Source organism: Zootoca vivipara, chromosome Z1 (assembly GCF_965207765.1).
Source record: "Zootoca vivipara chromosome Z1, rZooViv2.hap1.1, whole genome shotgun sequence".
Taxonomy (NCBI): Eukaryota; Metazoa; Chordata; class Lepidosauria; order Squamata; family Lacertidae; genus Zootoca; species Zootoca vivipara.
In genome coordinates this window covers 71,076,464-71,104,399 of record NC_142583.1, presented here as the reverse complement: position 1 = coordinate 71,104,399, position 27,936 = coordinate 71,076,464, and the positions used below count along the sequence as shown (strand labels likewise).

Below are 27,936 nucleotides of genomic sequence, written 5' to 3'. Positions count from 1 at the left end.
TGTCATCTGCATATCTGAGGTTGTTGATATTTCTTCCGGCAATCTTAATTCCGGCTTGGGATTCATCTAGTCCAGCCTTTCGCATGATGAATTCTGCATATAAGTTAAATAAGCAGGGAGACAATATACAACCTTGTCGTACTCCTTTCCCAATTTTGAACCACTCAGTTGTTCCATATCCAGTTCTAACTGTAGCTTCTTGTCCCACATAGAGATTTCTCAGGAGACAGATGAGGTGATCAGGCACTCCCATTTCTTTAAGAACTTGCCATAGTTTGCTGTGTTCGACACAGTCAAAGGCTTTTGCATAGTCAATGAAGCAGAAGTAGACGTTTTTCTGGAACTCTCTAGCTTTCTCCATAATCCAGCGCATGCTTGCTATTTGGTCTCTGGTTCCTCTGCCCCTTCGAAATCCAGCTTGCACTTCTGGGAGTTCTCGGTCCACATACTGCCTAAGCCTGCCTTGTAGAATTTTAAGCATAACCTTGCTAGCGTGTGAAATGAGCGCAATTGTGCGGTAGTTGGAGCATTCTTTGGCACTGCCCTTCTTTGGAATTGGGATGTAGACTGATCTTCTCCAATCCTCTGGCCATTGCTGAGTTTTCCAAACTTGCTGGCATATTGGGTGTAGCACCTTAACAGCATCATCTTTTAAAATTTTAAATAGTTCAGCTGGAATATCATCACTTCCACTGGCCTTGTTATTAGCAGTGCTTTCTAAGGCACTAAATGGATGCTAAATACATCAGCTTAAAAGCCATCCAGCTTAACCGCTCAATAAAACTCTCTCTCTCTCTTGTCTTCATCTGTTCTGTAGCTCAAAACAGCTGGGACCATGTGCCGAGAGCCAGCCGGATCCTGCGACCTGCCCGAATACTGCACAGGGGCTTCTCCCTATTGCCCCAGCAACGTCTACCTCCTGGATGGCTCAATGTGCTCCTACGGGGAGGCTTACTGCAACAACGGCATGTGCCTGACCCACCAACAGCAATGCATCCAGCTCTGGGGCCCAGGTGAGCACCTCCCCTGCCCCCTACATATCCTTTCTTCTCTGCACCTTTTCTACATAGGGGTGGAGTTTTCTGAGAATCGTGATGCCAAGCTCACCTGCATAGATTCCTTTCCTAACGCCCTCCTTGATCTTGAGAAGCAAGATTATTACAGTCATACCTCATGTTACGTCCGCTGCGGGTTACGTCTTTACAGGTTACGTCCCGTGGTGACCCGGAAGTACCGGAAGGGGTTACTTCCGGGTTTCACCACTTGCGCATGCGCAGTAGCGCTAAATTGCCCTTTGCACATGCGCACAATCGCCAGATCGCGCCGCGCACCTGCGCAGATACGGCGCTTCAGGTGGGCTTTCATGTTGCGAACAGGCCTCCGGAACGGATCCCTACAAATACAATGATCTCTTTTTAATATGTATGGGTAATACAGTGGTGCCTCACTTAACGAATGCCCTGTTTAACTAAATTTCCGCTTAACGAAAGGATTTTTCGAGCGGAGGTTGCCTCGCTAGACGAATTCGTTTTACGAAAAATTCGTCTAGCGAATCGCGGTTTCCCATAGGAATGCATTGAAATTCAATTAATGCGTTCCTATGGGCAAATTTTTCGTTATAAGACGAATTTTTCGTTATAAGAAAAGACCCGTGGAACGAATTAAATTCGTCTAGCGAGGCACCACTGTAATAATAATAATAATAATAATAATAATAATAATAATAATAATAATAATATATTTATACCCTGCCCATCTAGCTGGGTTTCCCCAGCCACTCTGGTCGGCTCCCAACAGAATATTAATCACACGACAAAACATCAAACATTAAAAGCCTCCCTAAACAGGGCGGCCTTCAGATGTCTTCCAAAAGTCAGATAGTTGTTTATTTCCTTGACGTTTGATGGGTGCCACCACTGAGAAGGCCCTCTGCCTGGTTCCTTGAAGCCTTGGTTCTCACAGGGAGGGAACCGCCAGAAGGCCCTCGGAGCTGGACCTCAGTGTCCAGGCTGAACGATGGGGGTGGAGACACTCCTTCAGGGATGTTTGGGGTGGGGTAGTACCTCTGGTAGGGGACATGTCACGCTACATCTGCGGTAGTTTGCCCATCTTTGGTCCTCACCCTGCACTCAGCTCCCACCTGTGGCTCTTAGAACCTGTCAGAATGAAATAGCGGCCACACCCTGGGAACGGCTTTGCCTGGCTGGCTGAGCCAGGTGAGGGGAGCCAATGGGTTGCAAACCCTTGTTGAGTTAGAGACCCTGCATGCAAAGAGGTTCTGGCGCATTGAGCGGATGAGACCAAGAGTGGGCCCAACGGTCAAGAAGGCGGTTTCTGCACATGCTGTAGGGGGAAGCGAAGGGCAGGTGGGGCTGGTCCACCTGGAATGATGTGGGTGGCGCTGTGGTCTAAATCACAGAGCCTTGGGCTTGCCGATCAGAAGGTCGGCGGTTCGAATCCCTGCGACAGGGTGAGCTCCCGTTGCTCGGTCCCAGCTCCTGCCCACCTAGCAGTTCGAAAGCACGTCAAAGTGCAAGTAGATAAATAGGTACCACTCTGGCAGGAAGGTAAACATTGTTTCTGTGTCCTGCTCTGGTTCGCCAGAAGCAGAAGCAATAGAAATTTAGGCTCTGAGCTTTCCTTACCTTTAGGAGAAGGAAAACTCAGATCCTAAATTTCTATTGCTTTGCGGGATATCTTCAAAAGTGGAGAAGGTAAGTAGTAAAACAAATCCAGAGTGGAGTCCCTAAGACAGTTGGATGGTGCCTTGTGTATCTCTTCCAGCAACTCCTACAGCCAATTGTCGTGCTCTACTTTCCTTTGGGCCACACCAGCAAGGGTGAGCGTCTTGTTGTCTGGGCAGCCCAGGACCTCCATACATACTTCCCAGGCTTGCTCTTGGGACGCAGGTGGCGCTGTGGTCTAAACCACTGAGCCTCATGGGCTTGCTGACTGGAAGGTCGGTGGTTCGAATCTCCACAACGGGGTGAGCTGCTGTTGCTCCGTCCCAGCTCCTGCCAACCTAGCATTTCAAAAGCACACCAGTGCAAGTAGATAACTAGGTGGGAATGAGAGCCAGTGTGGTGTAGTGGTTAAGAGCGGTAGACTCGTAATCTGGGGAGCCGGGTTCGTGTCTCCGCTCCTCCACATGCAGCTGCTGTGTGACCTTGGGCTAGTCACACTTCTCTGAAGTCTCTCAGCCCCACCCACCTCACAGGGTGTTTGTTGTAGGGGAGGAGGGGAAAGGAGATTGTTAGCCGCTTTGAGACTCCTTCGGGTAGTGATAAAGCGGGATATCAAATCCAAACTCTTCTAAACGATGTTTCTGTGCGCTCTGGTTTCCGTCATGGAGTTCCGTTGCACCAGAAGCGGTCTAGTCATGCTGGCCACATGACCCGGAAAGCTGTCTGTGGACAAACACCGGCCCCCTCGGCCTGAAAGTGAGATGAGCGCCGCAACCCCATAGTCACCTTTGACTGGACTTAACCGTCCAGGGATCCTTTCCCCTTTCCTTTTTACTCCCTAGGCTTGCGCTCCAGAGAGGTCCCTTTGGTACTGCTAACACAGTAGTTTGACCTCACCCTCGGAGGCACACTCCATTGTTTCTTGAGACACACAGATGCCAACAACAGATGTTATTATGTCTATAACATATGCACGTTATACAGATAGACGCCTATTTCGCAGCTTGAGGTAACAGGAGCAGAATCTCTCCAGATAGTAACCTATGTGATTTTGCAGATCTATACTGGGGCAGTTGGGGGGACCCAGGTGGCGCTGTGGGTTAAACCACTGAGCCTAGGGCTTGCTGATCAGAAGGTCGGCGGTTCGAATCCCTGTGACGGGGTGAGCTCCCGTTGCTCGGTCCCAGCTCCTGCCAACCTAGCAGTTCGAAAGCACATCAAAGTGCAAGTAGATAAATAGGGACCGCTCCGGCGGGAAGGTAAACGGCGTTTCCGTGTGCTGCTCTGGTTCGCCAGAAGCAGCTTTGTCATGCTGGCCACATGACCTGGAAGCTGTCTGCGGACAAACGCCGGCTCCCTCGGCCTATAGAGCGAGATGAGCGCCGCAACCCCAGAATCGTCTGCAACTGGACCTGATGGTCAGGGGCCCCTTTACCTTTACCTTTACTGGGGCAGTTAGTCTTTCAGCTAAGCTGCTTCCGAGTAGTTCAGCACTTCAACAAAGACCTTGAACACAGCACAGTAGTTAATGGGCACCAGATTGTACATTTCGGTTGGAACTGACCATCCATGTATTTCTTTCTTTTAGCTAAGGAACAAGCACCATCTTCTGGAGAGTTTGGGGGTTGCAGTTTGGGTGTTTGTGAGAAAAAAACCTCTGTTTCTTGGTCACGCAAGGGTGGGACAGATTGTAAGTGGGGAGAGGATGGAATGATGAGAACCAGTTTTGAGAAATAAGGGGACAGAGAGAGCCTACAGGCTGCCCGTGTTTGGTGGCAGGGAGTCAAGTGCAAACCGGGACTTTCAAATGTGTGCAATTGAAGTGGGTTCAAATGTTGTTCTGCAGTTTTTGCCCAACCTGGTTCCCTCCTGATGTTTTGTACTATACCTGCTGGCTAAGGCTGATGTCGTCCAGAACATTTGGAGAGCACCAGCTTAGAGAATGCAACAAATCCACTTTTAAAAAAAACGATTTATTTGGTTGTGTTTTTTTTTTGGTGATTCAGAAAGCAATGGGAAAACGTATTGAAACACATGAGATGGAAAATGATTAATGGAAAAGTTTGTAAATGCTTGGTCAGTGCACCCCCAATCCACCCTGTGGCTCTGTTCCAGGCCCCCCAATCTGGCTTATTTGTTCTGGGTCAACCCAGAGATCACTTGTGTTGCCTTTGGATCCAGTACCAAATTAGTTCAGGGGCAGAGATTAGGGCAAAAATAAATAAATAAAAAGTAAGTAAATATATGGCCAGGAAGATCTCCCCAACTGAGAACAGGGGGTGGTTTTCAATTCAGCAGAATGCTCATTGTTGTTGGAAGGTACCCCAGGGGTCATCTAGTCCAACCCCCTGCAATGCAGGAATTGCATTGCTTCTCCCTCTCCAGTCCCCACAACAACCTTGTGAGGTAGGGATAGGCGTAGAGGCAGTGACTGGAAACCCCAAGGTCACGCCCAGAGAGCTTCATGACCAAGTGGTGGGATTCGAACCCAGGTCTTCCACATCCAAGTCTGACGCTCTAACCACTACTCTGTGCTGGATCTGAGTAGGCCTGATCCTGCTTGCGACTTAGGAATGCTTGGCCAAATCTGGCTTCTAGCCCTAGAAAGCACCCATGAGCAAATCAGGATGATTGTCATATAACCTCCCAATAATCAAGAGGAAGCACTAGGGGGGCGATAGCTGATGGACACAGTGTCTTTAGAAAGCATTCCAAACATGGAAAGAAGAAGAAGTCCCAGCAAAGGAAGAATGGCTACAAAAACCTATGGAATGTGCAGAAATGGCGAAACTTACGGAAGAATGAGAAATTGAGATAACAGCTTTTTATATAAAAGAATGGAAATGGTTTATTGAATATGTACAGATAAACTGGAAACAGATAAAAACACTGGCAGGATTATTGTAATAGTTACATAAGGCTACATATTTAAAGAAGATTTAAAAAATGAGTAAGTTAAGCGAATTTGGATATGCAGCAGTTATTCAAGGAACCACAGAAAGAGGGGGAAGGAAGTCAGATTTTGAAATGTCAAGATGACTGCAAAATTGTATATATTTGAAAAGTATAAATTTTTTTAAAATTAGAAAGCATTCCAGACACACCCCTCTCCCAGAATCCGGCGAGCCTTGAAAGTAGGAGAGCAAAGAGCTTGAAGACAGAGGGCATGTAGCAGCACCCATAGAGGAGATGATGATGATGATGATGATGATGATGATGATGATGATGAAAGAGGAAGTGGGAGAGGGAGAGGCGGGGGGTGGAGAGTCACTTGGGACAAACCATTATCCAAGAGGCTGGGTTCCAAAGTCTTTCTTTAATACTGACCAAAAAGCTGATGGTAAGAAACTTTCCCTGTCTTTGTACGTTCCTGGGCAACCGCCTGACAAATGGAGAGATGTGCCTTTTGGTCGCCCCATCTCCTTGAGCTCACTTCAACTCTGCTTCCACCTACAGGTGCTTGGCCGGCTCCCGACGCTTGCTTCTGGGACGTCAACCGGGCAGGCGACATGTACGGCAACTGCGGCAAGGACCGCCACGGCAACTACGTCAAGTGTGCGTGGAGGTGGGTGCTGGTCTATGGAGGCACCACGATATGCAGACTGTGGGCTTGTCTATTTGACCAAAGGTGAACTCTGGGGACCTCCAGATCTTCTTGGTCTCCCTTAAAACCACCCAACACGGCCCCTCAATCAGGAATGATGGGATTGTGGTCCGGCGACATCTCGATTGGCCACCCCAGGTGTTGAGATGCTATCCTAAATCCCCGTGGAAAGGGCAGTTCTCAGCATCCCATACCTGTCAGTCTGATCCATACCTGCCAAGTTGCTGTCAGAGAAATAAGGGACCGGGCCGGAAATAGTAGACCGGAAGTAGTGCTGCCGCCATTTTGGAACTGGGTGGAGCATGCTCAGAAGGGACTTTTGATGCTGCTTTGCCCAGTTCCAAAATGGCCACCATGCCAGAAGTTGCACTGCAGCCATTTTGGAACTGGGCACAGCAGCACCAAAAGTCGCTTCTGAGCATGCTCCGCCCAGTTCCAAAATGGCCGCCGCGCCAGAATAAACCAGGGGAAAACAAAAACAAAAAATCCGTTTTTTCAGCTAGGAACAGCTGGAAAAACGGGGATTTCCCGGGGAAAACGGGAGACTTGGCAGCTATGGTCTGATCCCAAAAAGAATCCGGATGTTGTTGAATAGCAACTTCTATCATCATCCCTGAGCATTGGCCATTTTGGATGGAGCTGGTGGGAACTGGAGTCCAAGCTCGCCTGGAAGGAGCCACCTTAGCTATCCCTGATCTAATCTAAGCCAAGTTTATACAGGCCAGGATTTATGTTAAGGGGGCCACTGGACCCCCACCTGTCCTCCTTCTCTGTCTATCGCTCCGCCAGCTTGTCATTTGTGTCACTAGAATGTGCCCCAACATCATCCAAGTGACCTTAGCGAGCATTTCCGTTTCAAATATTCTGATTATTTCTACTTTTAGTTAAGTATTTTTATTTATTTGCTTGATTTTTTTTGGGGGGGGGGAGCAGCTCTCCCCCCACCCCTGGAAGTGATTCCCCCCCATGAAGAAAGATTGTAGCGTTTGGGACTTCTGAGTTTAGAGAAAAGGTGAGGGAGAGGCGACAAAGTTTATAAGATTTTACACGGGGTGAAGAAAGTGGGCAGGGAAAGGTTTTTCTCCCTCTCTCATAGCACCAGATGTCATGGGCATTCAATGAAGCTGAATGGTGGATAATTCAGAACGGATAAAAGAATACGGCACAATAGTTAAACTATGGAACTCCCTGCCACAGGAAACAGGGATGGCCACCGGTTTGTATGGCTTTAAAAGAGGATTAGGCAAATTCATGGAGGGGGGAGGGCTGTGGGTGGCTACTAGCCAGGGTAGTTCTGCTCTGCCTCCACAGTTGGAAGCAGCAATGCTTCTGAATACCTGTTGCTGGAAACCACAAGGTGGGAGAGGTGGTCTTGTGTTCGAATCCTGCTTGCGGGTTTCCCATGGGCATCTGGTTGGGCACTGTGAGAGGAGGATGCTGGACCTAATGGTCCCTTGGCCTGATCCAGCAACTCTGCTCTTACCTTCTTACTTCCTGAATGGGGTAACTATGTCCCTGAAGGACCAGGTGCGCAAGCTGGGAGTCGTTTTGGACTCACAGCTGTCCATGGAGGCACAGGTCAATTCTCTGTCCAGGACAGCTGTTTATCAACTCCATCTGGTATGCAGGCTGAGACTCTCCCTGCCGGCGGACTGTCTCGCCAGAGTGGTGCATGCTCTGGTTATCTCCCGCTTGGATTACTGCAATGCGCTCTACGTGGGGCTACCTTTGAAGGTGACCCGGAAACTGCAACTAATCCAGAATGCGGGAGCTAGACTGGTGACTGGGAGCGGCCACCAGGACCATATAACACCGGTCCTGAAAGACCTTCATTGGCTCCCAGTACGTTTCCGAGCACAATTAAAAGTGTTGGTGTTGACCTTTAAAGCCCTAAATGGCCCAGTATACCTGAAGGAGCGTCTCCACCTCCATCGTTCTGCCCGGACACTGAGATCCAGCTCCGAGGGCCTTCTGGCGGTTCCCTCCCTGCGAGAAGGGAGGTTACAGGGAACCAGGCAGAGGGCCTTATCGGTGGTGGCGCCCGCCCCGTGGAACACCCTCCTGTCAGATGTCAAAGAAATTAACAACTATCCAACTTTTAGAAGACATCTGAAGGCAGCCCTGTTTAGGGAGGCTAAATGTTTTGTTGGAAGCCGCCCAGAGTGGCTGGGGAAACCCAGCCAGATGGGCAGGATGTAAATAAACAAACAAACAAAATAATAATTTGGAGAGGCTAGCCTTCAGGGTCGCGGGTGGGGCTGTGGGTTAAACCACAGAGCCTTGGGCTTGCCGATCAGCAGGTCGGTGGTTCGAATCCCCGCAACGGAGTGAGCTCCCATTGTTTGTTCCCTGCTCCTGTCAACCTAGCAGTTCGAAAGCACGTCAAAGTGCAAGTAGATAAATAGGTACCGCTCTGGCGGGAAGGATAAATGGTGTTTCCGTGTGCTGCTCTGATTTGCCAGAAGCGGCTTTGTCATGCTGGCCACATGACCTGGAAGCTGTACGCCGTCTCCCTCAGCCAATATCGTGAGATGAGCCCTGCAACCCCAGAGTCTGCGACTGGACCTAATGGTCAGGGGTACCTTTAGCCTTCAGGTCCTCTCCCAGCTCTGATTTTCTCGTTCCTTCTAGAGATGCCAAGTGCGGGAAGATCCAGTGCCAGAGCTCGGCTGCCAAGCCCAAAGGGACCAACACTGTTTCCATGGACACCACCATCCGCTTTAACGGGCAGGAGATCAAGTGTCGGGGGGCTCTGGTTTACACCACCAAGGATGACGAGGGAGACCTGTCCGACCCGGGGCTGGTGATGACGGGGACCAAGTGTGGAGATGGAATGGTGAGGGTTTCCCCGGAGAAACGGCAGAGGCACCCAAACCCATATCAAAAGGCCACTGCTTAAAGTTTGAAAATTTATTATGGTTTTTTAATGTGTTGGGAGCCGCCCAGAGTGGTGCGGGCAACCCCGCCCGATGGGTGTGTTATAAATAATAAAATCAAATTAAATTGGTCAGGAAGACTTAAGATTTTGATAAAGAATGGGAATTTATATAGAGAGAGGAGGGAGAAAGGTTGTTTTCTGCTGCTCCAGAGAAGCGGACGTGGAGCAATGGATTCAAACTTCAAGAAAGAAGATTCCACCTAATCATTAGGAAGAACTTCCTGACAGTAAGAGCTGTTCGGCAGTGGAATTTGCTACCAAGGAGTGTGGTGGAGTCTCCTTCTTTGGAGGTCTTTAAGCAGAGGCTTGACAGGCATATGTCAAGAATGCTTTGATGGTGTTTCCTGCTCGGCAGGGGGTTGGACTGGATGGCCCTTGTGGTCTCTTCCAGCTCTATGATTCTATATAATTTATCTTAAAAACCATTGTAAACAGTTAAGATCGCTAGTAGGATTGGAATAACACTTGTAATGTAACAGTGAACTGCGGACATAATGGAGATACAAAAATTTGGATTCGTATAAAAGATGCAGAAGGAAAGGATTAACAAAAGGACCCACAACGGGGAAGTAGGGAGGCCAAGGGATTCTTGGGAATCTTGTTTTTATACATCATGTTATTATGTGAATGTAAATATTAATTTGGAAAATTAAATAAATAGATTTACAATAAATAAAGTAAAGTAAAATAAAATAAAGTAAAATAATAAAATATGGTGGTATTGAACTATTGGGGCATTGCAAGCCTGTCTGACTCGGGGGCCTTTCTGTCTGCAGGTTTGCAAGGACCAGCGCTGCCTCAACGCCTCTTTCTATGACCTGGACAAGTGCACCTCAAAATGCCACGGCCATGGGGTGAGTCACCAGCTGCCGCCTTAGCTTCTTTCCTGGGAAAGGGCTCTAGCTAAGGGGTGTTGAAGAAAACAACAACAATTCACCAGGGGGAACTAGGCATCCCCCTCCAAGGCATTATTTATTCATTTTTGGCTGGGTCAGGAAATCATTCTGCCTGAACATTAAGGGCTTGCAATTGCATCTTGAGCAGAATCCAAATACTGTACCACTTTCTGGAAACTGCGCGGGGGCCGGGGGGGGGTGTTTCCGCCGTGCTCGAATCCTGCTCAGGGACTTCTGCTTGGCTGCTGTGAGGACATGATGCTAGTCCAGTGATAGCCAAACATGGCCCTCCAGTGGTCAGGGATAATGGGAATTGTAGTCCCAGAACAGCTGGAAGGCCAAGTTTGGCCATCACTGTGCTAGACCATGATGCTCACCCTCCTCCCTGGCTTTGGCTTGACCCAGAATAGACTCATTTGTCCTGACTGATAGGATCTCTTCATTTTAAGTTGAGCGCATCTTGGTGGGTTTTTTTTGGGGGGGGGGGTTGCCTGCAAACGGTGCTTTGGCCTCACTCCGCAAATCTCTTCCAGGTCTGCAACAGCAACCGGAACTGCCACTGTGACGGAGGGTGGGCTCCTCCCTTCTGCGAGAAGGCGGGTCTGGGAGGCAGCGTTGACAGTGGGCCCGTGCAACACGATAGTGAGTCCTGGGCAGCACTTGTGTGTGTGTGTGTGTGTGTGTGTGTGTGTGTGTGGACCTCCCCCCCCCACTCCCCGCTATTGCAAATCCAAAGGGTGCAATGCTCTGTAAGCCAGAGAGGCTGAGAGCCCCAGGAGCGGAGAGCCACAGGCATTGGGGGCTGCATGTGGCCCCCCCAGTCCTCTTTACGTGGCCCTCGGGACTCTTCCAGGCCACACCCCTCCCCTCCCCAGTCGCACTCTTCTGGAGTGTGTTTTCCTGGCTGGGATGTGTCCTTGATATCTGTCAATGCCTCTCCGAAGAGGGAGGACGAGAATGAGTGGATTCAAATGGCAAGAAAGGAGAGAATCTGGAAAAACTTTCTGACATTCTCTCTTCTTTGGCAATCCCTCGTAGCCGGGTAAGATTGTCTTCCATACACACGGTTTTAACAATGAGTCCGTAAGTGACTGTGGAGGCCAATTATGGATCCTCTCGTCCTTCCACAGTGGGGACATAGGTTTCTGGGTGGGAGTTGATCATGGTGAGGCTTTGCCTTCCTCTTAGCACATTTCTCCCTTGCGTCCTGAGTTCGAGTGTCTTCAAAGCCCATGACACCTTTGGTAAAGGCTGTTCTCCAATTGGAGCGCTCACAGGCCAGTGTTTCCCCATTGTTGGTGTTTATACTACATTTTAGGGACACGGGTGGCGCTGTGCTCTAAACCACACAGCCTAGGACTTGCTGATCGGAAGGTTGGCAGTTCGAATCCCCGCGATGGGGGTGAGCTCCTGTTGTTTGGTCCCAGCTCCTGCGCACACAGCAGTTCAAAAGGACATCAAGTGCAAGTAGATAAATAGGTACCGCTCTGGTGGGAAGGTAAACGACGTTTCCATGCGCTGCTCTGGTTCGCCAGAAGCGGCTTAGTCATGCTTGCCACGTGACCCGGAAGCTGTCTGCGGACAAACACCGGCTCCCTTGGCCTATAGAGCGAGATGAGTGTGCAACCCCAGAGTCGTCCGTGACTGGACTTAACGGTCAGGGGTACAATAAAAAAATTCCTTCAGTAGCACCTTAAAGACCAACTAAGTTTTTATTTTGGTATGAGCTTTCGTGTGCATGCACACTTCTTCAGATACAGGGGTACCTTTACCTTTATACTACACTTTGTTAGTTTTGTCTTGAGAGAGTCTTTAAACCTCTTTTGTTGACCACCAGCATTACGCTTTCCATTTTTAAGTTCAGAATAGAGTAGTTTTCTGACAGTAAGAGCTGTTCGACTGTGGAATGGACTCCCTCGGGAGGTGGTGGACTCTCCTTCCTTGGAGGTTTTTGAGCAGAGGTTGGATGGCTATCTGTCATGGATGCTTGAGTTGATATTCCTGCATTGCAGGGGGTTGGACTAGATGACCCTTGGGGTCCCGTCCAACTCTACAGATCAAGGGTCTGGAAGCTAAGCTTAATGAGGAATGGTTGAGGAAGTTGGGTATGTTTAGCCTGGAAAAGAGGAGACTGAGAGGAGATATGAGAGCCATCTTCAAATATCTGAAGGGCTGTCACCTGGAAGAGGGAACCAGCTGGTTACCAAATCGTAGAGTTTCAAGGGACCCCAAGGGTCTTTCAGCTATACAGCTGTAAATAAAATGTTTTAAGTGCATTATACAAATGTGACACTAGATGGCAATGGTGAGCTTGTGTCAAATTCAAAGGTTGTTACAAGGGAGAGGGAACAAGTTTGTTTCCCCCTGCTCCAAAGGCTAGGAATAAACCAATGGCTTCAAGTGACAAGTTATTATTATTATTATTATTATTATTATTATTATTAGCATTAGGTTTATATACCGTCCTATACCTGGAGGTCTCAAGATGGTTCACAGAAAAGATCACATATAATCAGAATAAAAACAACAACCCAATAACACCTCCCCCCTGGAAAAGAGCCACATTTTAAAAGGGTATAGGACAGGAACAGGCAAACCCGGCCCTCCAGATGTTTTGGGACTACAACTCCCATCATCCTGGCCCTGTTAGCTAGGGATGATGGGAGTTGTAGTCCCAAAACATCTGGAGGGCCGAGTTTGCCTATGCCTGGTATAGGATGTCAAACAGATCAACCAAAGGCCTGGTGAAAAAGGAACGTTTTTGCTTGGTGCTCAAAGGTGTGTGATGAAGGTGCCAGGCGAACTTCCCTGGGGAGAGCATTCCACAAATGGGGAGCCACTGCAGAGAAGGCCCATTTAGTTCCGATTAAACATCAGGAAAAACTTTCTGCTGTTTGACAGTGCAGGAGGTGGTGGACTCTCCTTCCTTGAAGGTTTTTCAGCAGAGGTGGGATGGCCATCTGTCTCGGATGCTTTAGTTGAGATTCTTGCATTGCAGGCGGCTGGACCAGTTGACTCTCAGGGTTCCTTCCAACTCTGGAATTCTATGATTCTTGCTTGCCTGAATGGAGAATAGAGAGGGCTCTGTTCGTGAGAGCGAAAACCAGCCTACTTGGCAAAGCCCAGGTGTAAATGAGTTGCTCCGTCTACTTTTGCTTCTGGCCCCTGGAAAGCTCCCCAGAAGGCAATCTGGCCCTCTGGCTGCAAAAGTCTCCTCCTCTTCATGCCACACCACAGTCACTGGGAAGAATTGCCCCGTGTTCCTGTTTCATGGAGCTATTTTTCGAGAAAGAAATAGTAAAAAATTGACATACAGTACAACAATGGCTCGTGATGCCTGGTTATAGAGAGGGAAGGAATTGGTAAATTAATTTTGGCCAGTACAATGTGGCTATAAAATGTAATTTGCCTGTTAGAGTGACGGAGCACAGATTTTTTTTAATACTTCTGCTGTGTTTTATGGCCTTTTTATAAAAATGAACATCAGCCGCTTCAATATATCCCATGCTGTTGCAAAATGATGGGCTGCTGTATTTCCAACCCCTTTGTTATCTGTAATGGCAAAAAGCCCCAAGGCTGGGGGTTTTCATCTATATGCCTCTCCTTTAAGGGGGAACCTGAGAAACCAGGGTGTCCTTGTTTAATTTTTTTAGGCTGTGCTGGATCTGATGTTTTTATGGGAAAAGCAAAACCCTTCTAACCACGAGTGGTTATTAAATGGTTATTTTTCATTCTTTACAGTAACGAAACACACACACAAGCCTGTATCAATGTTTTGATTTTAAAAAGCCAGATTATTAAAATTCGGTCTGAATGAGCAGTATCATAGAATCATAGAATTGGAAGAGACCACAAGGGCCATCCAGTCCAACCCCCTGCCAAGCAGGAAACACCATAAAAGCATTCTTGGCATATGGCTGTCAAGCCTCTGCTTAAAGACCTCCAAAGAAGGAGGTCATGAATCAGTTGAAAAGTGAAACCAGCATATTTAATTTTGAGCTGAAGTTGTTGTTGTTTAGTCGTTTAGTCGTGTCCGACTCTTCGTGACCCCATGGACCAGAGCACGCCAGGCACTCCTGTCTTGCACTGCCTCCCGCAGTTTGGTCAAACTCATGTTCGTAGCTTCGAGAACACTGTCCAACCATCTCGTCCTCTGTCGTCCCCTTCTCCTTGTGCCCTCCACCTTTCCCAACATCAGGGTCTTTTCCAGGGAGTCTTCTCTTCTCATGAGGTGGCCAAAGTCTTGGAGCCTCAGCTTCAGGATCTGTCCTTCCAGTGAGCACTCAGGGCTGATTTCCTTCAGAATGGATAGGTTTGATCTTCTTGCAGTCCATGGGACTCTCAAGAGTCTCCTCCAGCACCATAATTCAAAAGCATCCATTCTTCGGCGATCAGCCTTCTTTATGGTCCAGCTCTCACTTCCATACATCACTCCTGGGAAAACCATAGCTTTAACTATACGGACCTTTGTAGGCAAGGTGATGTCTCTGCTTTATAAGATGCTGTCTAGGTTTGTCATTGCTTTTCTCCCAAGAAGCAGGCGTCTTTTAATTTCGTGACTGCTGTCACCATCTGCAGTGATCAAGGAGCCCAAGAAAGTAAAATCGTTCACTGCCTCCATTTCTTCCCCTTCTATTTGCCAGGAGGTGATGGGACCAGAGCTGGTGGGTGCCACTAATTTTAGAAATAGTGTTTTGCTGCTAAACCAGTCTTTACCAACCGGGGGCTCTCCATATGTTTTGAACTAGAATTCCCACCAGCTCAATCCAAAACACCTGGAGGGCACCAAGTTGGCAAAGGGTGAAATATTATTATTATTATTATTATTAGAATTTATATACCGCCCTATACCCGGAGGTCTTAGGGTGGTTCACAGAATAAAATCAAGATATAAAACCATCAAATACCTAACAAAAATAAAAACAGCAACCCAATAAGTGAAGTTCCTCAGATGATAGCAGATAGAGCCTCCATATATAAGAGCAGTGGTTTACTAAGTACCCAGTGATATACTGTGTGGGCAGCTGTAACCAGATTCCCCTGCTCTTGAGCCTGTAGTTCTTTCACATAAAGGTAAAGGGACCCCTGACTGTTAGGTCCAGTCACAAATGACTCTGGGGTTGCGGTGCTCATCTCGCTTTACTGGCCGAGAGAGCTGGCGTACAGATTCCGGGTCATGTGGCCAGCATGACTAAGCTGCTTCTGGCTAAACCAGAGCAACACACGGAAACGCCGTTTAGCTTCCCCCAGTGGGAAGTACCTATTTATCTACTTGCACTTTTGGGCGTGCTTTCGAACTGCTAAGTTGGCAGGAGCTGGGACCGAGCAACAGGAGCTCACCCCGTCGTGGGGATTCGAACCACCGACCTTCTGATCGGCAAGCCCAAGAGGCTCAGTAGTTTAGACCACACCGCCACCTGCGTTTCACATAGAATCCTATACAGTGGCCCCTCGACTTACGAATTTAATCCGTTCCGAATGCACATTTGTAATTCGAAGAATTTGTAAGTCGAAAAAAGCGGTTTCCCATAGGAATGCATTGGAAACGGAAAAATTTGTAAGTCGAGTATACCCCATCTAAAATTCGTAAGTTGAGAAAACCCCATCTAAACCGCAACGGTTTTCCTTTCAGATGTCGGAAAAAACGTAAGTGTGCGGCCATTTTTTCCCATTCGTAACTCGAAATTCCGTAAGTCAAGTACTTCGTAAGTCGAGGTACCACTGTAATTGTAGCCTTGGAAGGTACCCAAGGGTCATCTAGTCCAGCCCCCTGCAATACATGGCTTGGATTGACAACCTCTGTCATAAAACTAAGCCCATCCCTCCACGCCCCTTGGTTTCATGACTGTTTCCTATCCCTGTGCATCTTCCTACAGATCACGAAGCCGTCCTGATCGTCCTGCTGCTGTTTTTCTTCCTGTTCCTGCCGGCTTTGTCCCTCGGACTCTATTGGTGCTACCGGAGGGAGAGCTCATTGCTCAACAAGTGGTTCGAAGGCTTAAGGAAGAGCCACAAGACCTACAGGTGAGCAGAGACCCAGGAGGGTGCCTCCCCTCCCCTCTTTCTCAGGATTTCCTAGGCCTTGCGCTAGATCAGAGTTCCCCAAACTTAGGTCTCAAGCTGTTTTTTTGGACTACAACTCCCATCACCGCTAGCTAGCAGGAGCAGTGGTCAGGGATGATGGGAACGGTAGCCCCAAAACAGTTTGGGAAACCCTGCTCTAGAGGGGACGTCCCCCTTCATCCTCTTGGTTGCTCCTTCCTTCGAAGGAAAAGCATTCTGTAATAGAAATAAGCTTCTCATTGTACAGAGAGCAAGACATCTGGAAAAGGGCCATACTCTGCTTTGCCTGCAGAAGGTCTCAGGGTCGATTCCTGGCGTCTCCAGGCAGGGCTGGGTATGTCCCTTGCTTGAAAACAAGGAGGACTGCTGAGAGTCAGTGTATACCGTAGACTGGGGGTTGTCCACCCAGTGCCCATGAAAGCTTTCATTGGTGCCTCTGGGGAGGTCCTGCACAGCTCCTGAGTGCAAATTCCTCCAGTGCGAATCGGCCATAGGTGGGCGCTCTAGAGCTCAGAGTTTGCATTTGGCCCGGTTTCAGGTGGGCCTTGTTAGAAGGTTCCACTGTCCTTCTCCCACCTCCTTTCTCCCTTCCCCCTCCGTACAGATCTGGAGGAAGCCCCCACATTTGCCAGAGGTTAACTTCCATTCCCTTTGCTATTTCCTGGCAGGAATGGAGCTGTCAATCGGAAGGCAAATCAGGGACACTCGAACTCAGCCTTCACTTTGCAGGACATTTCCTCCTCTTCTTCCTTCTCCAATAAGACGGTGGGCAACAGCTCCAGCCAAGTGAGTATGCTCCTGAAATGTGTGTCTTATGCACACACACACCATATTTATCGCTCCGTAAGACACACTTTTTTCCTCCTAAAAAGTAAGAGGAAATTTCTGTGCGTCTTATGGAGTGAATGCATGGTCCCTGAAGCCGAATTGCCCAGGGGCGAAAGGCAGATCACGTTTTTTGTTTTTGTTTTAAAAAGAAAGAGCTAAAGGCTAACAAGAGGGAAAGAGAGTGTTGAAAGCAACCCGCTCAGCAGCTGTTTGCAAGAGATCGGGGAGGGAGATAAGGGAGCTAGCTCCCTTCCCGGCCCCTCCCGGCCCCTTGCCTAGGCCTCAATTGTTGGGAGACATGTGACTGGCTGATTAGATTATCTGTCTGGAAACTGTAGAAATGGGTCCCTTTCCTTTCCTAGAGAAGCTGCAGAACTGTGAGTTGAACCCCATAAAAACAGGATTTTATTCCCTTTTCAAGGAAACTCAACAACTTTGAGCTGATCCTAAAAAATGGAGCTTTCCCCCTTTCCAAAAAAGATTGCAACTGTGAGCTGACCCCCACCACCCAAAAATGGGGCTTTTCCCATTTGCAAAAAAAGCTGCACAACTTTGATCTGATCCTTAAAAAAAGGAGCTTTTCCCCCTTTGCAAAAGAAGCTTCCTCAAATATTTAACTGGGGGTGGGGGGTGGGGCAAAGGCACCTAGGCCTCTAAGAGTTGGCTGCTATGCCTAGGACAATTCAAGAAAGCAAAATATTTTTATCCCTTGTTTTTCTCCTATAAAAACTATGGTCCTATGGTCAGGTGCGTCCTATGGAGTGAAAAATACAATATATATTATACTTTTCAGATTAATACATTTAATCAAATTTACAATCATCTTAACATTTCAAAACTTCACTTCCTTCCCCCTCTTTTCACGGTTCCTTAAAATTATTTTTAATATCTTCTGCATATCCAAATCAACTTGATTTGCTCATTGATTCATCCACTTTAAAGATATACTCTTATGAGACTGCAGGTAATTACAATAATCCTGCCAATGTTCTTGTCTGTTTACAATTTATCTGTATATATTCAATAAACCATTTCCATTATTTTATTAAAAGTTTGTTGCCTTGATTTCTTATTCTTCTGGTAAGTTTTGCCATTTCTGCATATTCCATAAGTTTTTGTATCCATTCTTCCTTTACTGGGACTTCTGCTTCTTTCAGTTTTGGGGCGAGTAACATTCTTGCCGCTGTAGTTGCGTACGTAAATAGATTTCTATACAGTTTAGGTAGTTCTATACCTATAATTCCCAAAAGAAAAGCTTCTGGGGACTATTAACAAGCGTTTGTATGCTCCTGAAATCTTGATGCAAGCAACCTCGAAACTGTGCAACAAATTGGTTGGTTATCAGACTCTCAACTCAGGCTGTCTTCCTCCACTGTGCTCAACCCTAAGGGGAATGGGGGGACAGGGTCGTGTCCACTCATTTGCACCTTCGCTTTGTGGAATTGCGGAAACTGCCTCTGCCATAGCTGCCAACTCTCCTGTTTTCCCTGGGAAATCCCCGTTTTCCCAGCTGTTCCTAGCTGAAAAAACGGATTTTTTTTGTTTCCCCCCAGTTTATTCTGGCACGGTGGCCATTTTGGAACTGGGTGGAGCATGCTCAGAAGCGACTTTTGATGCTGCTCTGCCCAGTTCCAAAATGGCTGCAGTGCGACTTCTGGCGCGGCGGCCATTTTGGAACTGGGCAAAGCAGCATCAAAAGTCACTTCTGAGCATGCTCCGCCCAGTTCCAAAATGGCGGCAGCGCTACTTCCGGCCTGCTATTTCCGGCCCGGTCCCTTATTTCTCTGACAGCAACTTGGCAGGTATGGCCTCCGCCTTAAATGAGGGGGGAATTCACCTTTGCCTTCTCTCTCTCTCTCTCTCTCTCTCTCTCTCTCTCTCTCTCTCTCTCTCTCTCTCTCTCTCTTCTCTCTACAGGCAACAAGGGGTGTTTTCCCACCCAAACCAAACCCTCTCCAAGGCGCTTCCCACCCGGTCAACGTGGTCCGCCCTCTCCGCCCTGCCCCTGCCCCGGTTACCCCTCTCCAGAAAGACCTCAAACCTTCCAGGCCGCCTCCGCTGCCTTTCAACAAATCGCCCGCCGCGGCCGCTGGTGCAAAATTCGGCGCACAGAACAAACTCCCTCCGCCAAAGAAGCCTCTTCCCATCAGCCCCGCCAGAACCGCCTTGGTGAGTTCAGAACATGCCTCAGAGGGGTCCATTCTGGGACCCACCCTTTTAAGATCCAGCTGTTTTTGGACTATAGTTGCCATCGTCTCTGACCACTGGTCTTGCTAGCTAGGTGTGGGAATGTTGTGGATACTAGGAGAGAATATATTGATTAAATTTTATCCTTCCTCACTCGCACTTGTGAATCAGTAGTAGAGTACATTCCCCTGTACATAGCAGGAAGCTAGTTGGTAAATTTGTTTGAATCTCTTTACTTAAGCCAGGCATCCCCAAACTGTGGCCCTCCAGATGTTTTGGCCTACAGCTCCCATGATCCCTAGCTAACAGGACCAGTGGTTGGGGAAGATGGGAATTGTAGTCCAGAACATCTGGAGGGCCGAAGTTTGGGGATGCCTGGCTTAAGCAATCCAATCTGGCTTGTCCAAATTGGGGTATTCCTGGTAAATTTCCCCTTTAATCCCTCCTAAAAAGAATAAAGACACAACAGTCTTCTTTAAAAGTAATACGAAGTTTACTTACATTCAGTTCACAGTAGGTTCCCTGAAGGCAGGCTTTAGCTCAGGCATCCCCAAACTTTGGCCCTCCAGATGTTTTGGACTACAATTCCCATCTTCCCCGCCCACTGGTTCTGTTAGCTAGGGATCATGGGAGTTGTAGGCCAAAACATCTGGAGGGCCGCAGTTTGGGGGTGCCTGCTTTAGCTTGTAGCTACAGAAGAGAGTTTGAGTTCATCCCATATGGGGATGAGCCCATGTGCTGCTGGCTTAGAGCCAGCAGACAGCAAAAGCATCAAGAGAGCAGCATCGAGAGAAGGGATCAAGAGAGAGGGGGAGATGGCTGCGTGGCCGGCCCTTTTATGGGGTCTCCCAGGGTCACTTGCATCTACCTGGTCACATGCAGGGGGAGGATGCTCCAGACAGGTGTGACAGGAAATCCTCTTGGCTGGAGGAACATCCCCCTGTGTGTCCACTCTGGGCAAACAGGAAGTGTCGTACTTGACCGCTACAGTGATGTTACATCCCACCCTAGTGATGAAGGGTGTTGTAACAGCTAGCGACCCAATTTTGGGAAACTGTGACCTAAAGGAAAGGTGGTTTCTTCTCCCCAGGAGCTGGGGTGGTTTCCTGCTCCGACTGAGGAGCAACCTCTCAGTTCAGTGCTTTTATAGGACCTGGTGGGCAGGGATTGGACCTCAAAGTCAGCTGATGGGATGTTTGGTTCACTGCTTGGATTACTTTTCACGACCCGATGGAAGTTTATAAAATTTGCACCGCCCGGAGAAGGCGGGTAGATATTCTCTACAGTGATACCTCTACTTACGAATTTAATGCGTTCCGAACGCACATTCGTAAGTCGAAAAAAATTGTAAGTTGAATCCCATAGGAATGCATTGGGAGAAAAAATTCGTAAGTCGAAGCAACCCTATCTAAAAATTCGTAAGTAGAAAAAATCCTATCTAAACTGCATCCAAGATGGTGGACGGAGCTCCATTCGTAAGTAGAAACATTCGTAAGTAGAGTTATTCGTAAATAGAGGTACCACTGTACATGATAAAAGGCACAGTGTCGTAGTAATAGAAGGGAGGAGTAGGAAGGGACCACGAGGCTCATCTAGTCCAATCCCTTGAAATGCAGGAATCTATTTGTCCAACGTGGGATTCGAACCCATGAACCTGAGGTTGAGAGTCTCATGCTCTACTGACTGAGCTATTCCAGCAGTTCTTCACACAGGAGGCAGTGATGGTCACCAACTTGGATGGCTTTAAAAGAGGGTTAGATATATTCATGGAGGAGGAGGAGGAGAGGGCTATTGGTGGCTATTAGCCAGGCTGGCTATTCCTGGACTTCCAGAAGCAGCAACACTTTTGAATCCTGATCGCTGGGAACCACAGGAAGGGAGAGTTGTTCTTGTGGTCGAACCCTGCTTCCTGGTTTCCCAGAGGCCTCTGGTTGGCCACTGTGAGAACAGGATTGTGGACTAGGTGGAGCATTGGCCTGATCCTGCAGGCTCCTCTTAGGTTCTTAAAGCAACTTCCATTTGATTTGAAAGCGTAAGCCACAGCGAAGCTAGGCTGTGCACATTTCAGACAGCCACAGAGGGCAGCGCATGCACAGATTCATTGAACTGGAATTTGGGGTGGGGGGGTTGTGTTTTGGGTGAAGACGTCCCTGCCCACTCTCCAGTGTTTAGCAGCAATGTACAAATGCGACTTGAGATGCATCGGGGTGGGGCAGGGTCGGACCTCGCTGCATTTCAAGGTGCACATGCTTCAAAGACCTCTTCATTTGGCACTCTCTGACCATGTTTCCTTCCCTGCTAGGTTGATCCAAAGCAGAGGCCGCCACGCCGGCCGCTCCCGGGGAACCCCCTCCTGGCTAAAGAACTGCCGCCAGCTCAGGGTCAGGCCTTGCTGGTCATGGTGCCTCCATCGAATGCCAAGCCGGCAGTTCTCAATGCCACGAGCCCCCTCTCCAGACCGCTGAAGTAAGTTTATCTATTGATTTGCTTAACACATTTAGCTATCACTTGATCATTAGCACCTCTGAGTTACCAAGGGAGCCAGACAGCAAGGATTGAAGGGGGGAGCAAGGAGGGGGCTGCTGTTGGAAGAATATAGATGGGTGGAAACTACAGTACCAAGCATAGCTGCCAAGTACCCCGTTTTCCCCGGGAAACCCCCGTTTTTACTTACCTTTTCCCGGTGGTCCCCCGTATCACTTCGTCTCCCGTTTTTCTCCATTATTTTCTCCTGCCGGCGGCTTTTTTTTTCTTTCCGATTTGCCCTTCTATGGGCACCAAAAATGGCCACCGCCGGCTTCAAAAGTCGCATCTACGCATGTCCGGAAGTGCATAGAAGCGACTTCCGGTGTCAGCGGCGGCCATTTTTGGTGCCCATAAATGGGCGGAGCGACACCGGAAGTTGCGTCGACGCACTTCCTGACATGCGTACAAGTGACTTTCGAAGCTGGCAAAGCGACACCCGAAGTTACGTCGACGTAACTTCCGGTGTCACACGGCTGCCGGTCCCAGATTCTGCAGTCCGGGACTTGGAAGGTAAGGTACCAAGCAAAGCAACTTGGGGTTCTGGCCAACTGTTTCCCCTGGAACCATGTCTGGGCTTAAGAGTTCTCATATCATTTTTAGGAATTCTGAAAGAAAGCATCTTAGGGGCTTTTCGCCTTGGCAGTTTGTGTGGATGTGGTCTGTTGGAGACTCTGTTGGGGTTAAACTCTGCACAGAAAACAGCTGTTTAGCAGAGTTGTCTTTACTAGGCCAATACCAACATAGACCACTATCCATGCACACCCTATTTGCAGGGGTTACAAGTCATCTCCTCTCTCTGAGCCCAGAGAGGGTCCTTTGCTTCCAAGTCCTTGGTTCAGTTGCTTGCAAAGTCCTGCAACTGAGAGAGTTTTCTTGAATTGTGAAGTCTGGCAATTTTCCAACTCGAGACCAGGAAAGTTGGGAGAATGCCTAACCCTGATATGGGTATAGCAGCAACAGAATCTGTTTCCAAACCATTAACAAAGATTCTTTGTTTTCTCCCTCCACGCAGGCCAGTGCCACCTCAGAGGTGAGTAGGACCTTGCCCCTGCTGCTGTTGGAGGGAAACCCCATTTCCTGCCCTCCTGCTGTTTGCTTCTGTTGTACATTATGGAACTCTTTTCTGTACGAGGGTCGAATTCCCTCGTGTGAAGCCTTCCAGGGGCCGCTTGCCCTGCGGTGGGTGGGGACCCAGGGAAAAGGGGGTGAGGCCTTCAGCGCTGTCAGACTACAACCCTGATAATTTATTTTATTCATTTATTCATTAATTTTCAACACCACCCTTCCTTTGAGGATCCTAGGGCAGTTTACAGGATAAAAATACAAAAAGACATAACATAATAACATAGGAAACAATACCTCCCCGACAATTTAAAAAGCTCTAGCTCAGGGGTCAGCAAACTTTTTCAGCAGGGGGCCGGTCCACTGTCCCTCAGACCTTGTGGGGGGCCGGGATATATATATATATATATATACATACACGAATTCCTATGCCCCACAAATAACCCAGAGGTGCATTTTAAATAAAAGGACACATTCTACTCATGTATAAACAGGCTGATTCCTGGACTGTCTGTGGGCTGGATTTAGACGGCGATTGGGCTGGATCCGGCCCCCGGGCCTTAGTTTGCCTACCCATGCTCTAGCGGCCTATTCAGTTAGCCAAAGGCCTGGGATAAGAAGAATGTTCTCACCTGACGTCTTAAACACATGTATTAAAGACGCCAGGCAAGCCTCCCGCATTCAGCGAGACACTGCAGAAAAGCCTTTTGTTCTTGTGTTGCCACAAGAGGAGGCACATGAAAAAGGGCCTCAGATGGGGATTGCAGGGTCCGCGATGGTTCATGTGGGGAGAGGCGGTCCTTGAGGGATTGTGGTCCTGAGCCATTTAAGGATTTATCGGCCAAAACCAGCACTTGGGGCCCAGAAACTAACGGGCAGCCACTTACGTCAGGTGTGGTATACTCAAACCCCGGTGAGTAACCTGGATGCTGAATTCTGCATGGGCTAAAGTTTCTGAGCCACCTTCAGAGGCAGCCCCATTGCAGTAATCTAACTTAGAGGTTACCAGAGCATAGATGACAGTAGTTAGGCTACCTCTGTGCAGCTGGAACACCAGCCGAAGCTGATGGAAGGCACTCCGGGCCACCGAGGGCACCTGAGCCTCGAGCGACAGCAATGGACCCAGAAGTACCCCCAGTGATGTATTTTTCATAGGGGAACAGTTAAGGGCCAGAGGCACCAGCTTGCGAGGATGGCGAGGAGGGGGTCGATGTCACACGCGTGAGCATCCTAAGCCAAGCAGGAACTTCTTGGGCTTTGGGAAGGAGGTGTCGGGCCTCTGACAGGATGTTAGAGCCCTCCTGCATCCTTCCCAAAGCTGGGAGGGCTTTGGGAAGGTGGTGGGAGGGCTCTTGGAACCCCATTGGAGCATCGCACCCCCCTCCTTAACCCAGGCAGAAGCTTCCCGGGCTTTGGGAAGGAGGCACCAGACCGTAATACTCTAATTTACTGGGAACAGGGGGCTAGCCACTTTAGGGGGCTAGCCAAGTGCAATTCAAAGTGTTGGTGCTGACCTTCAAAACTCTAAATGGCCTCAGCCCAGTAGACCTGAAGGAGCATCTCCACCCCCATCGTTCTGCCTGGACACTGAGGTCCAGCGCCGAGGGCCTTCTGGCGGTTCCCTCCCTGCGAGAAGTGAGGTTACAGGGAACCAGGCAGAGGGCCTTCTCGGTGGTGGCGCCCGCCCTGTGGAACGCCCTCCCATCAGATGTCAAGGAAATAAACAATTATCTGACTTTTGGAAGACATCTGAAGGCAGCCCTGTTCAGGGAGGTTTTTAATGTTTGATGTTTTATCGTGTTTTTAGTATTCTGCTGGGAGCTGCCCAGAGTGGCTGGGGAAACCCCGCCAGATGGGCAGGATAATAAATAACAAAACAACAACAACAACAACAACAACAACAACAACAACAACAACAACACACATTTAAGTTGGCAAAATAATGTCAAATCTGTTCTTGCTCATTCGGTCTTTGTTGCAATCGTGCTGCGATTACAGGGTTGCGTCGTTCGAGCTGCAGATTTTAAGACCTGCCGTTTGCTACCTCACTAAAGCCTTTATTTGTTGTTGTTGTTGTTGTTGTTGTTGTTGTTGTTGTTAGAACCCTCCCCCCAAGTCCACTGAATACCCCCAAGCTATGTGCCCACTCCTTCAGAGGGAGTGTAACCCCATCAAGAGCACAAAAACTCCCATCCCTCCGGTCTAGGGAACCGCCCACTATTACTCCCCCAATCTTATCTGGATTGAGCTTCAGTTTATTGGCTCTCATCCACAGGCCCGTCCTAGCCATAGAGGCTAGTGGCGCGGAGAACCATGGCACTGGAGGGCGCTGGAAGGGCACCAAGTGAGCGCAGGGTTCCGGCGATCTGGCCAGGACTGCGCTCCTTCTCCGAGGACTCCGTGCTGCGCCTCCTTCTCGTTTCCCCAGTGCTGCATTCCGCTCCGTCGAGCTTCGCCACCAGCGCGCGCACAGCACCCAAGCAGCTCTTGCTGGTCCCGCAGTGCGCGCGCTGGTGTCAAAGCTTGACGGAGCGGAACCCAGCGCTGGGGAAACGAGAAGGAGGCGCAGCGCGGAGTCCTCGGAGGTGGCCTCCCGCTGCTGCCGCGGTCCGCTTTGCACTCCTTGGAGAGCCTTGGAGAGGCTCTGGAGGGGGGCGCTGGAGGGACCTAGCGCCAGGGCGCTGGGTGGGCTTAAGACGGCCCTGCTCATCCAGTCTGTTACTGAGGCAAGAAACGGTCCAGCACATCCACTGCTGCAGATGTAGACCAGCGCTGTGCCAGCGTGGGGTTGCATTTCAGCATCCCTAGCAAGTTGTAGTCCAACAAATCAGCAGACTCCAGAATGGGATGCTGGGCTGCTTTCCCTCCCCCTGTAGCCTATCAGCTAACATGGCTTACTTGGGACTCTGCAGTTCATCTTCTGGTATCCTCCTGACTTGTGTTGACCATCTTCTTCTGCTTCTTTAGACCGGTTCCAGGCCTGAAAGTCCAGACAGCGTCCTTCCCTTTCAAGAAATGACAACTGTGGAAAGGAGAGTCCCGGCTAACACTCGGCAGGCTCCTCCTTCCTCATTTGCACTACTCCAGCCAATGTGGGGAATTTTTGCTACCAAAGACTGTTTCTTTTTTAAAAGAGAGAACATAGGAACTGTTTTCATCAATGACGAAGAAGGGAGGGGGTGGAGGCCGGGCCCAGGAAAAATGGTACTTTTGTGTGATGGCTGGCTTTGGGGATTTGGGACAAAATAAGTCCTTCGGAAGTGATTGGGGGAGAAGTTTCATGTTGACGTGGCTCACAGACCACTGCCCATCGAGGACTTAACGGCTGCCTACCTCTGGAAGCAGGTTTTTGCACTGAGCCTAGTTCTGATCCGTGTCAATTGCCCATAAGCCGTGGACTGCTGTTACCTACCTCTGTGTTTTGCACAACCTCATGGGATGATCTCTCTCTCTCTCTCACTGCTGGGATCTGAGTGCTGGACATCGTCTCCCTTATAGCTGGTGTTACGAAGCTTTGGTGGGACTGTTCTCTAAAAATGTACGGTGCCCTTGGGGCAAAGCAGCTGGGGCTGATGGGAGTTGTAGTCCGAAACATCTAGGTGGGGGCACCAGGTTGGGAAAGGCTGGTGAAATGCTCTCGCATAATAATAATAATAATAATAATAATAATAATAATAATAATAATAATCCAGCTTCCCGAGCTGGGTTTGAGTTTCAGCTGGTGCATGGTGCCAACCACAGCTCAGGGCAAAATGTGACTCTCCTCTACCTGAGCCCCTGGAGAATTGCTGCTGCCAGTCAGAACTGGTAATACTGAGCCAGACAGATTTATAATCTGACCCGGTATGGAGCAATTCTCAATGTTCCAGGCAGTGGTGAGACCTGTGACACTTATGGCAGTGGTGAGTTGTGTGTCTCCCGTTGCGGAAGAGACAACACATGCAATCCCATAACTCACTAAGTGCAAATGCTAAGACCCAGAGCAGACCATATGTTTGCCGCATGCTTGCCCATCCTGAAATAGCTGCGAAAGGGCTGGCAAGCGTCACCTGGGGTAGTGGCATTTAAGGATGCCCCTTGGCTTACACCCAAGCTCCGAGCTCGAGAGAAGGGCAGGCGGTCTTCCATCTGGTTGTCCTGCACCTCCAAAGCCTGCCCAGACAGTCAAGGGTGACCCCCTGTTTGGAGGGAGATTACCCTCTGCCCTCTTGCCTTCTCAGGAAGTGTTGGGGGGCTCAGCGTGCTCCCCAGAGCAAGGAGAGTTTCATTTCCCCCACCCCTGGTCGTTCCTCACATTGCTTTCCTGAGCTGGAGACAACCTCTGTTTAGGTGCCTTTCAGTTAACGAGAGAAGCGCAAGATGGGTGATGGTTTTTTTTTTTTTTGGGTGCTCAAGTAGTTGATCCCAGGTCAGGGCCAGCTCATCATAGACCCCCGGTGGCGCCGGCCCGCCAGGAGGGTGCCGCGAGCTGCGCCCGCCCGCTGGCCGGCTGGTCCGCCGGTCCGCTGCGCAGCTGCGCGCGGCGCCCACCTGCCCACCGCGCTGGGAAACGGGGCGGGAGGGCGCCGGAGAGATCGCGCTGTGTCTGCCCGCCCGCCCGCCGCGCAGCAGCGCCGCGCCCACCCACCCACCGCGTTGGGAAACGGCGCACCATGGCGACAGGGGCGCTTAAGACGGCGCTGTCCCAGGTCACCTTCCTCCATGAAGCATCCTTTGTCTCTCTGGGATCTCCTCCGTCGCTGGAAGGGACGCACTGATCCCTCGGGGCTTCACTGAGCCTGTCTCCAGCCCTAGGACTCCTCTCGTAACAAAAACAGGAAAGACGACTCACTGAGACCGCAACAAGTGCCTTTCTCCTTCTAACCAACAATGTCAGTGTCCAACATCCTAGGGTCAGGGCCTGAGAATGTGACTTTTGGACAAATGTGAAACCCACCTCTGTGTTCAGAACCATCAACGAGTTCTTGGTGAGAGCTGCAACGCCTTTTTCAGGGACTGACATTATTTTTCCTGTGAAACCATAATGGGCGGGTGGTTTTTCTTTTCATATTGGGAATGACGCCGCTGCCTTGCTAAGAGGTTATTCCCCCTTGGAGTTTGCAGCTGTTCGAAGCTTGACATTGCCCTCTTCTTTGCTAAGCCAAGGCC

The 27,936-nt window shown here is 49.3% G+C and overlaps 1 protein-coding gene across 3 annotated transcripts in view; it reads left to right on the top strand.

Moving 5' to 3' along the window:
* The window catches only part of ADAM33 (ADAM metallopeptidase domain 33), a 98,312-nt gene extending 71,239 nt beyond the window's left edge, over positions 1-27,073 (top strand). For all 3 annotated transcript variants that reach the window (XM_060278329.2, XM_060278330.2, XM_088660672.1), the window contains exons 14-24: positions 818-1,013; positions 6,141-6,249; positions 8,920-9,124; positions 10,003-10,080; positions 10,656-10,764; positions 15,999-16,146; positions 16,854-16,971; positions 18,931-19,182; positions 21,503-21,666; positions 22,739-22,756; positions 25,756-27,073. In XM_060278329.2, coding sequence (XP_060134312.2) covers positions 818-1,013; positions 6,141-6,249; positions 8,920-9,124; positions 10,003-10,080; positions 10,656-10,764; positions 15,999-16,146; positions 16,854-16,971; positions 18,931-19,182; positions 21,503-21,666; positions 22,739-22,756; positions 25,756-25,807 — 1,449 coding nt within the window. In that variant the 3' untranslated portion in view covers positions 25,808-27,073. The remainder of the gene's footprint in view (positions 1-817; positions 1,014-6,140; positions 6,250-8,919; positions 9,125-10,002; positions 10,081-10,655; positions 10,765-15,998; positions 16,147-16,853; positions 16,972-18,930; positions 19,183-21,502; positions 21,667-22,738; positions 22,757-25,755) is intronic.
* The last annotated feature ends 863 nt before the right edge of the window (positions 27,074-27,936 follow it).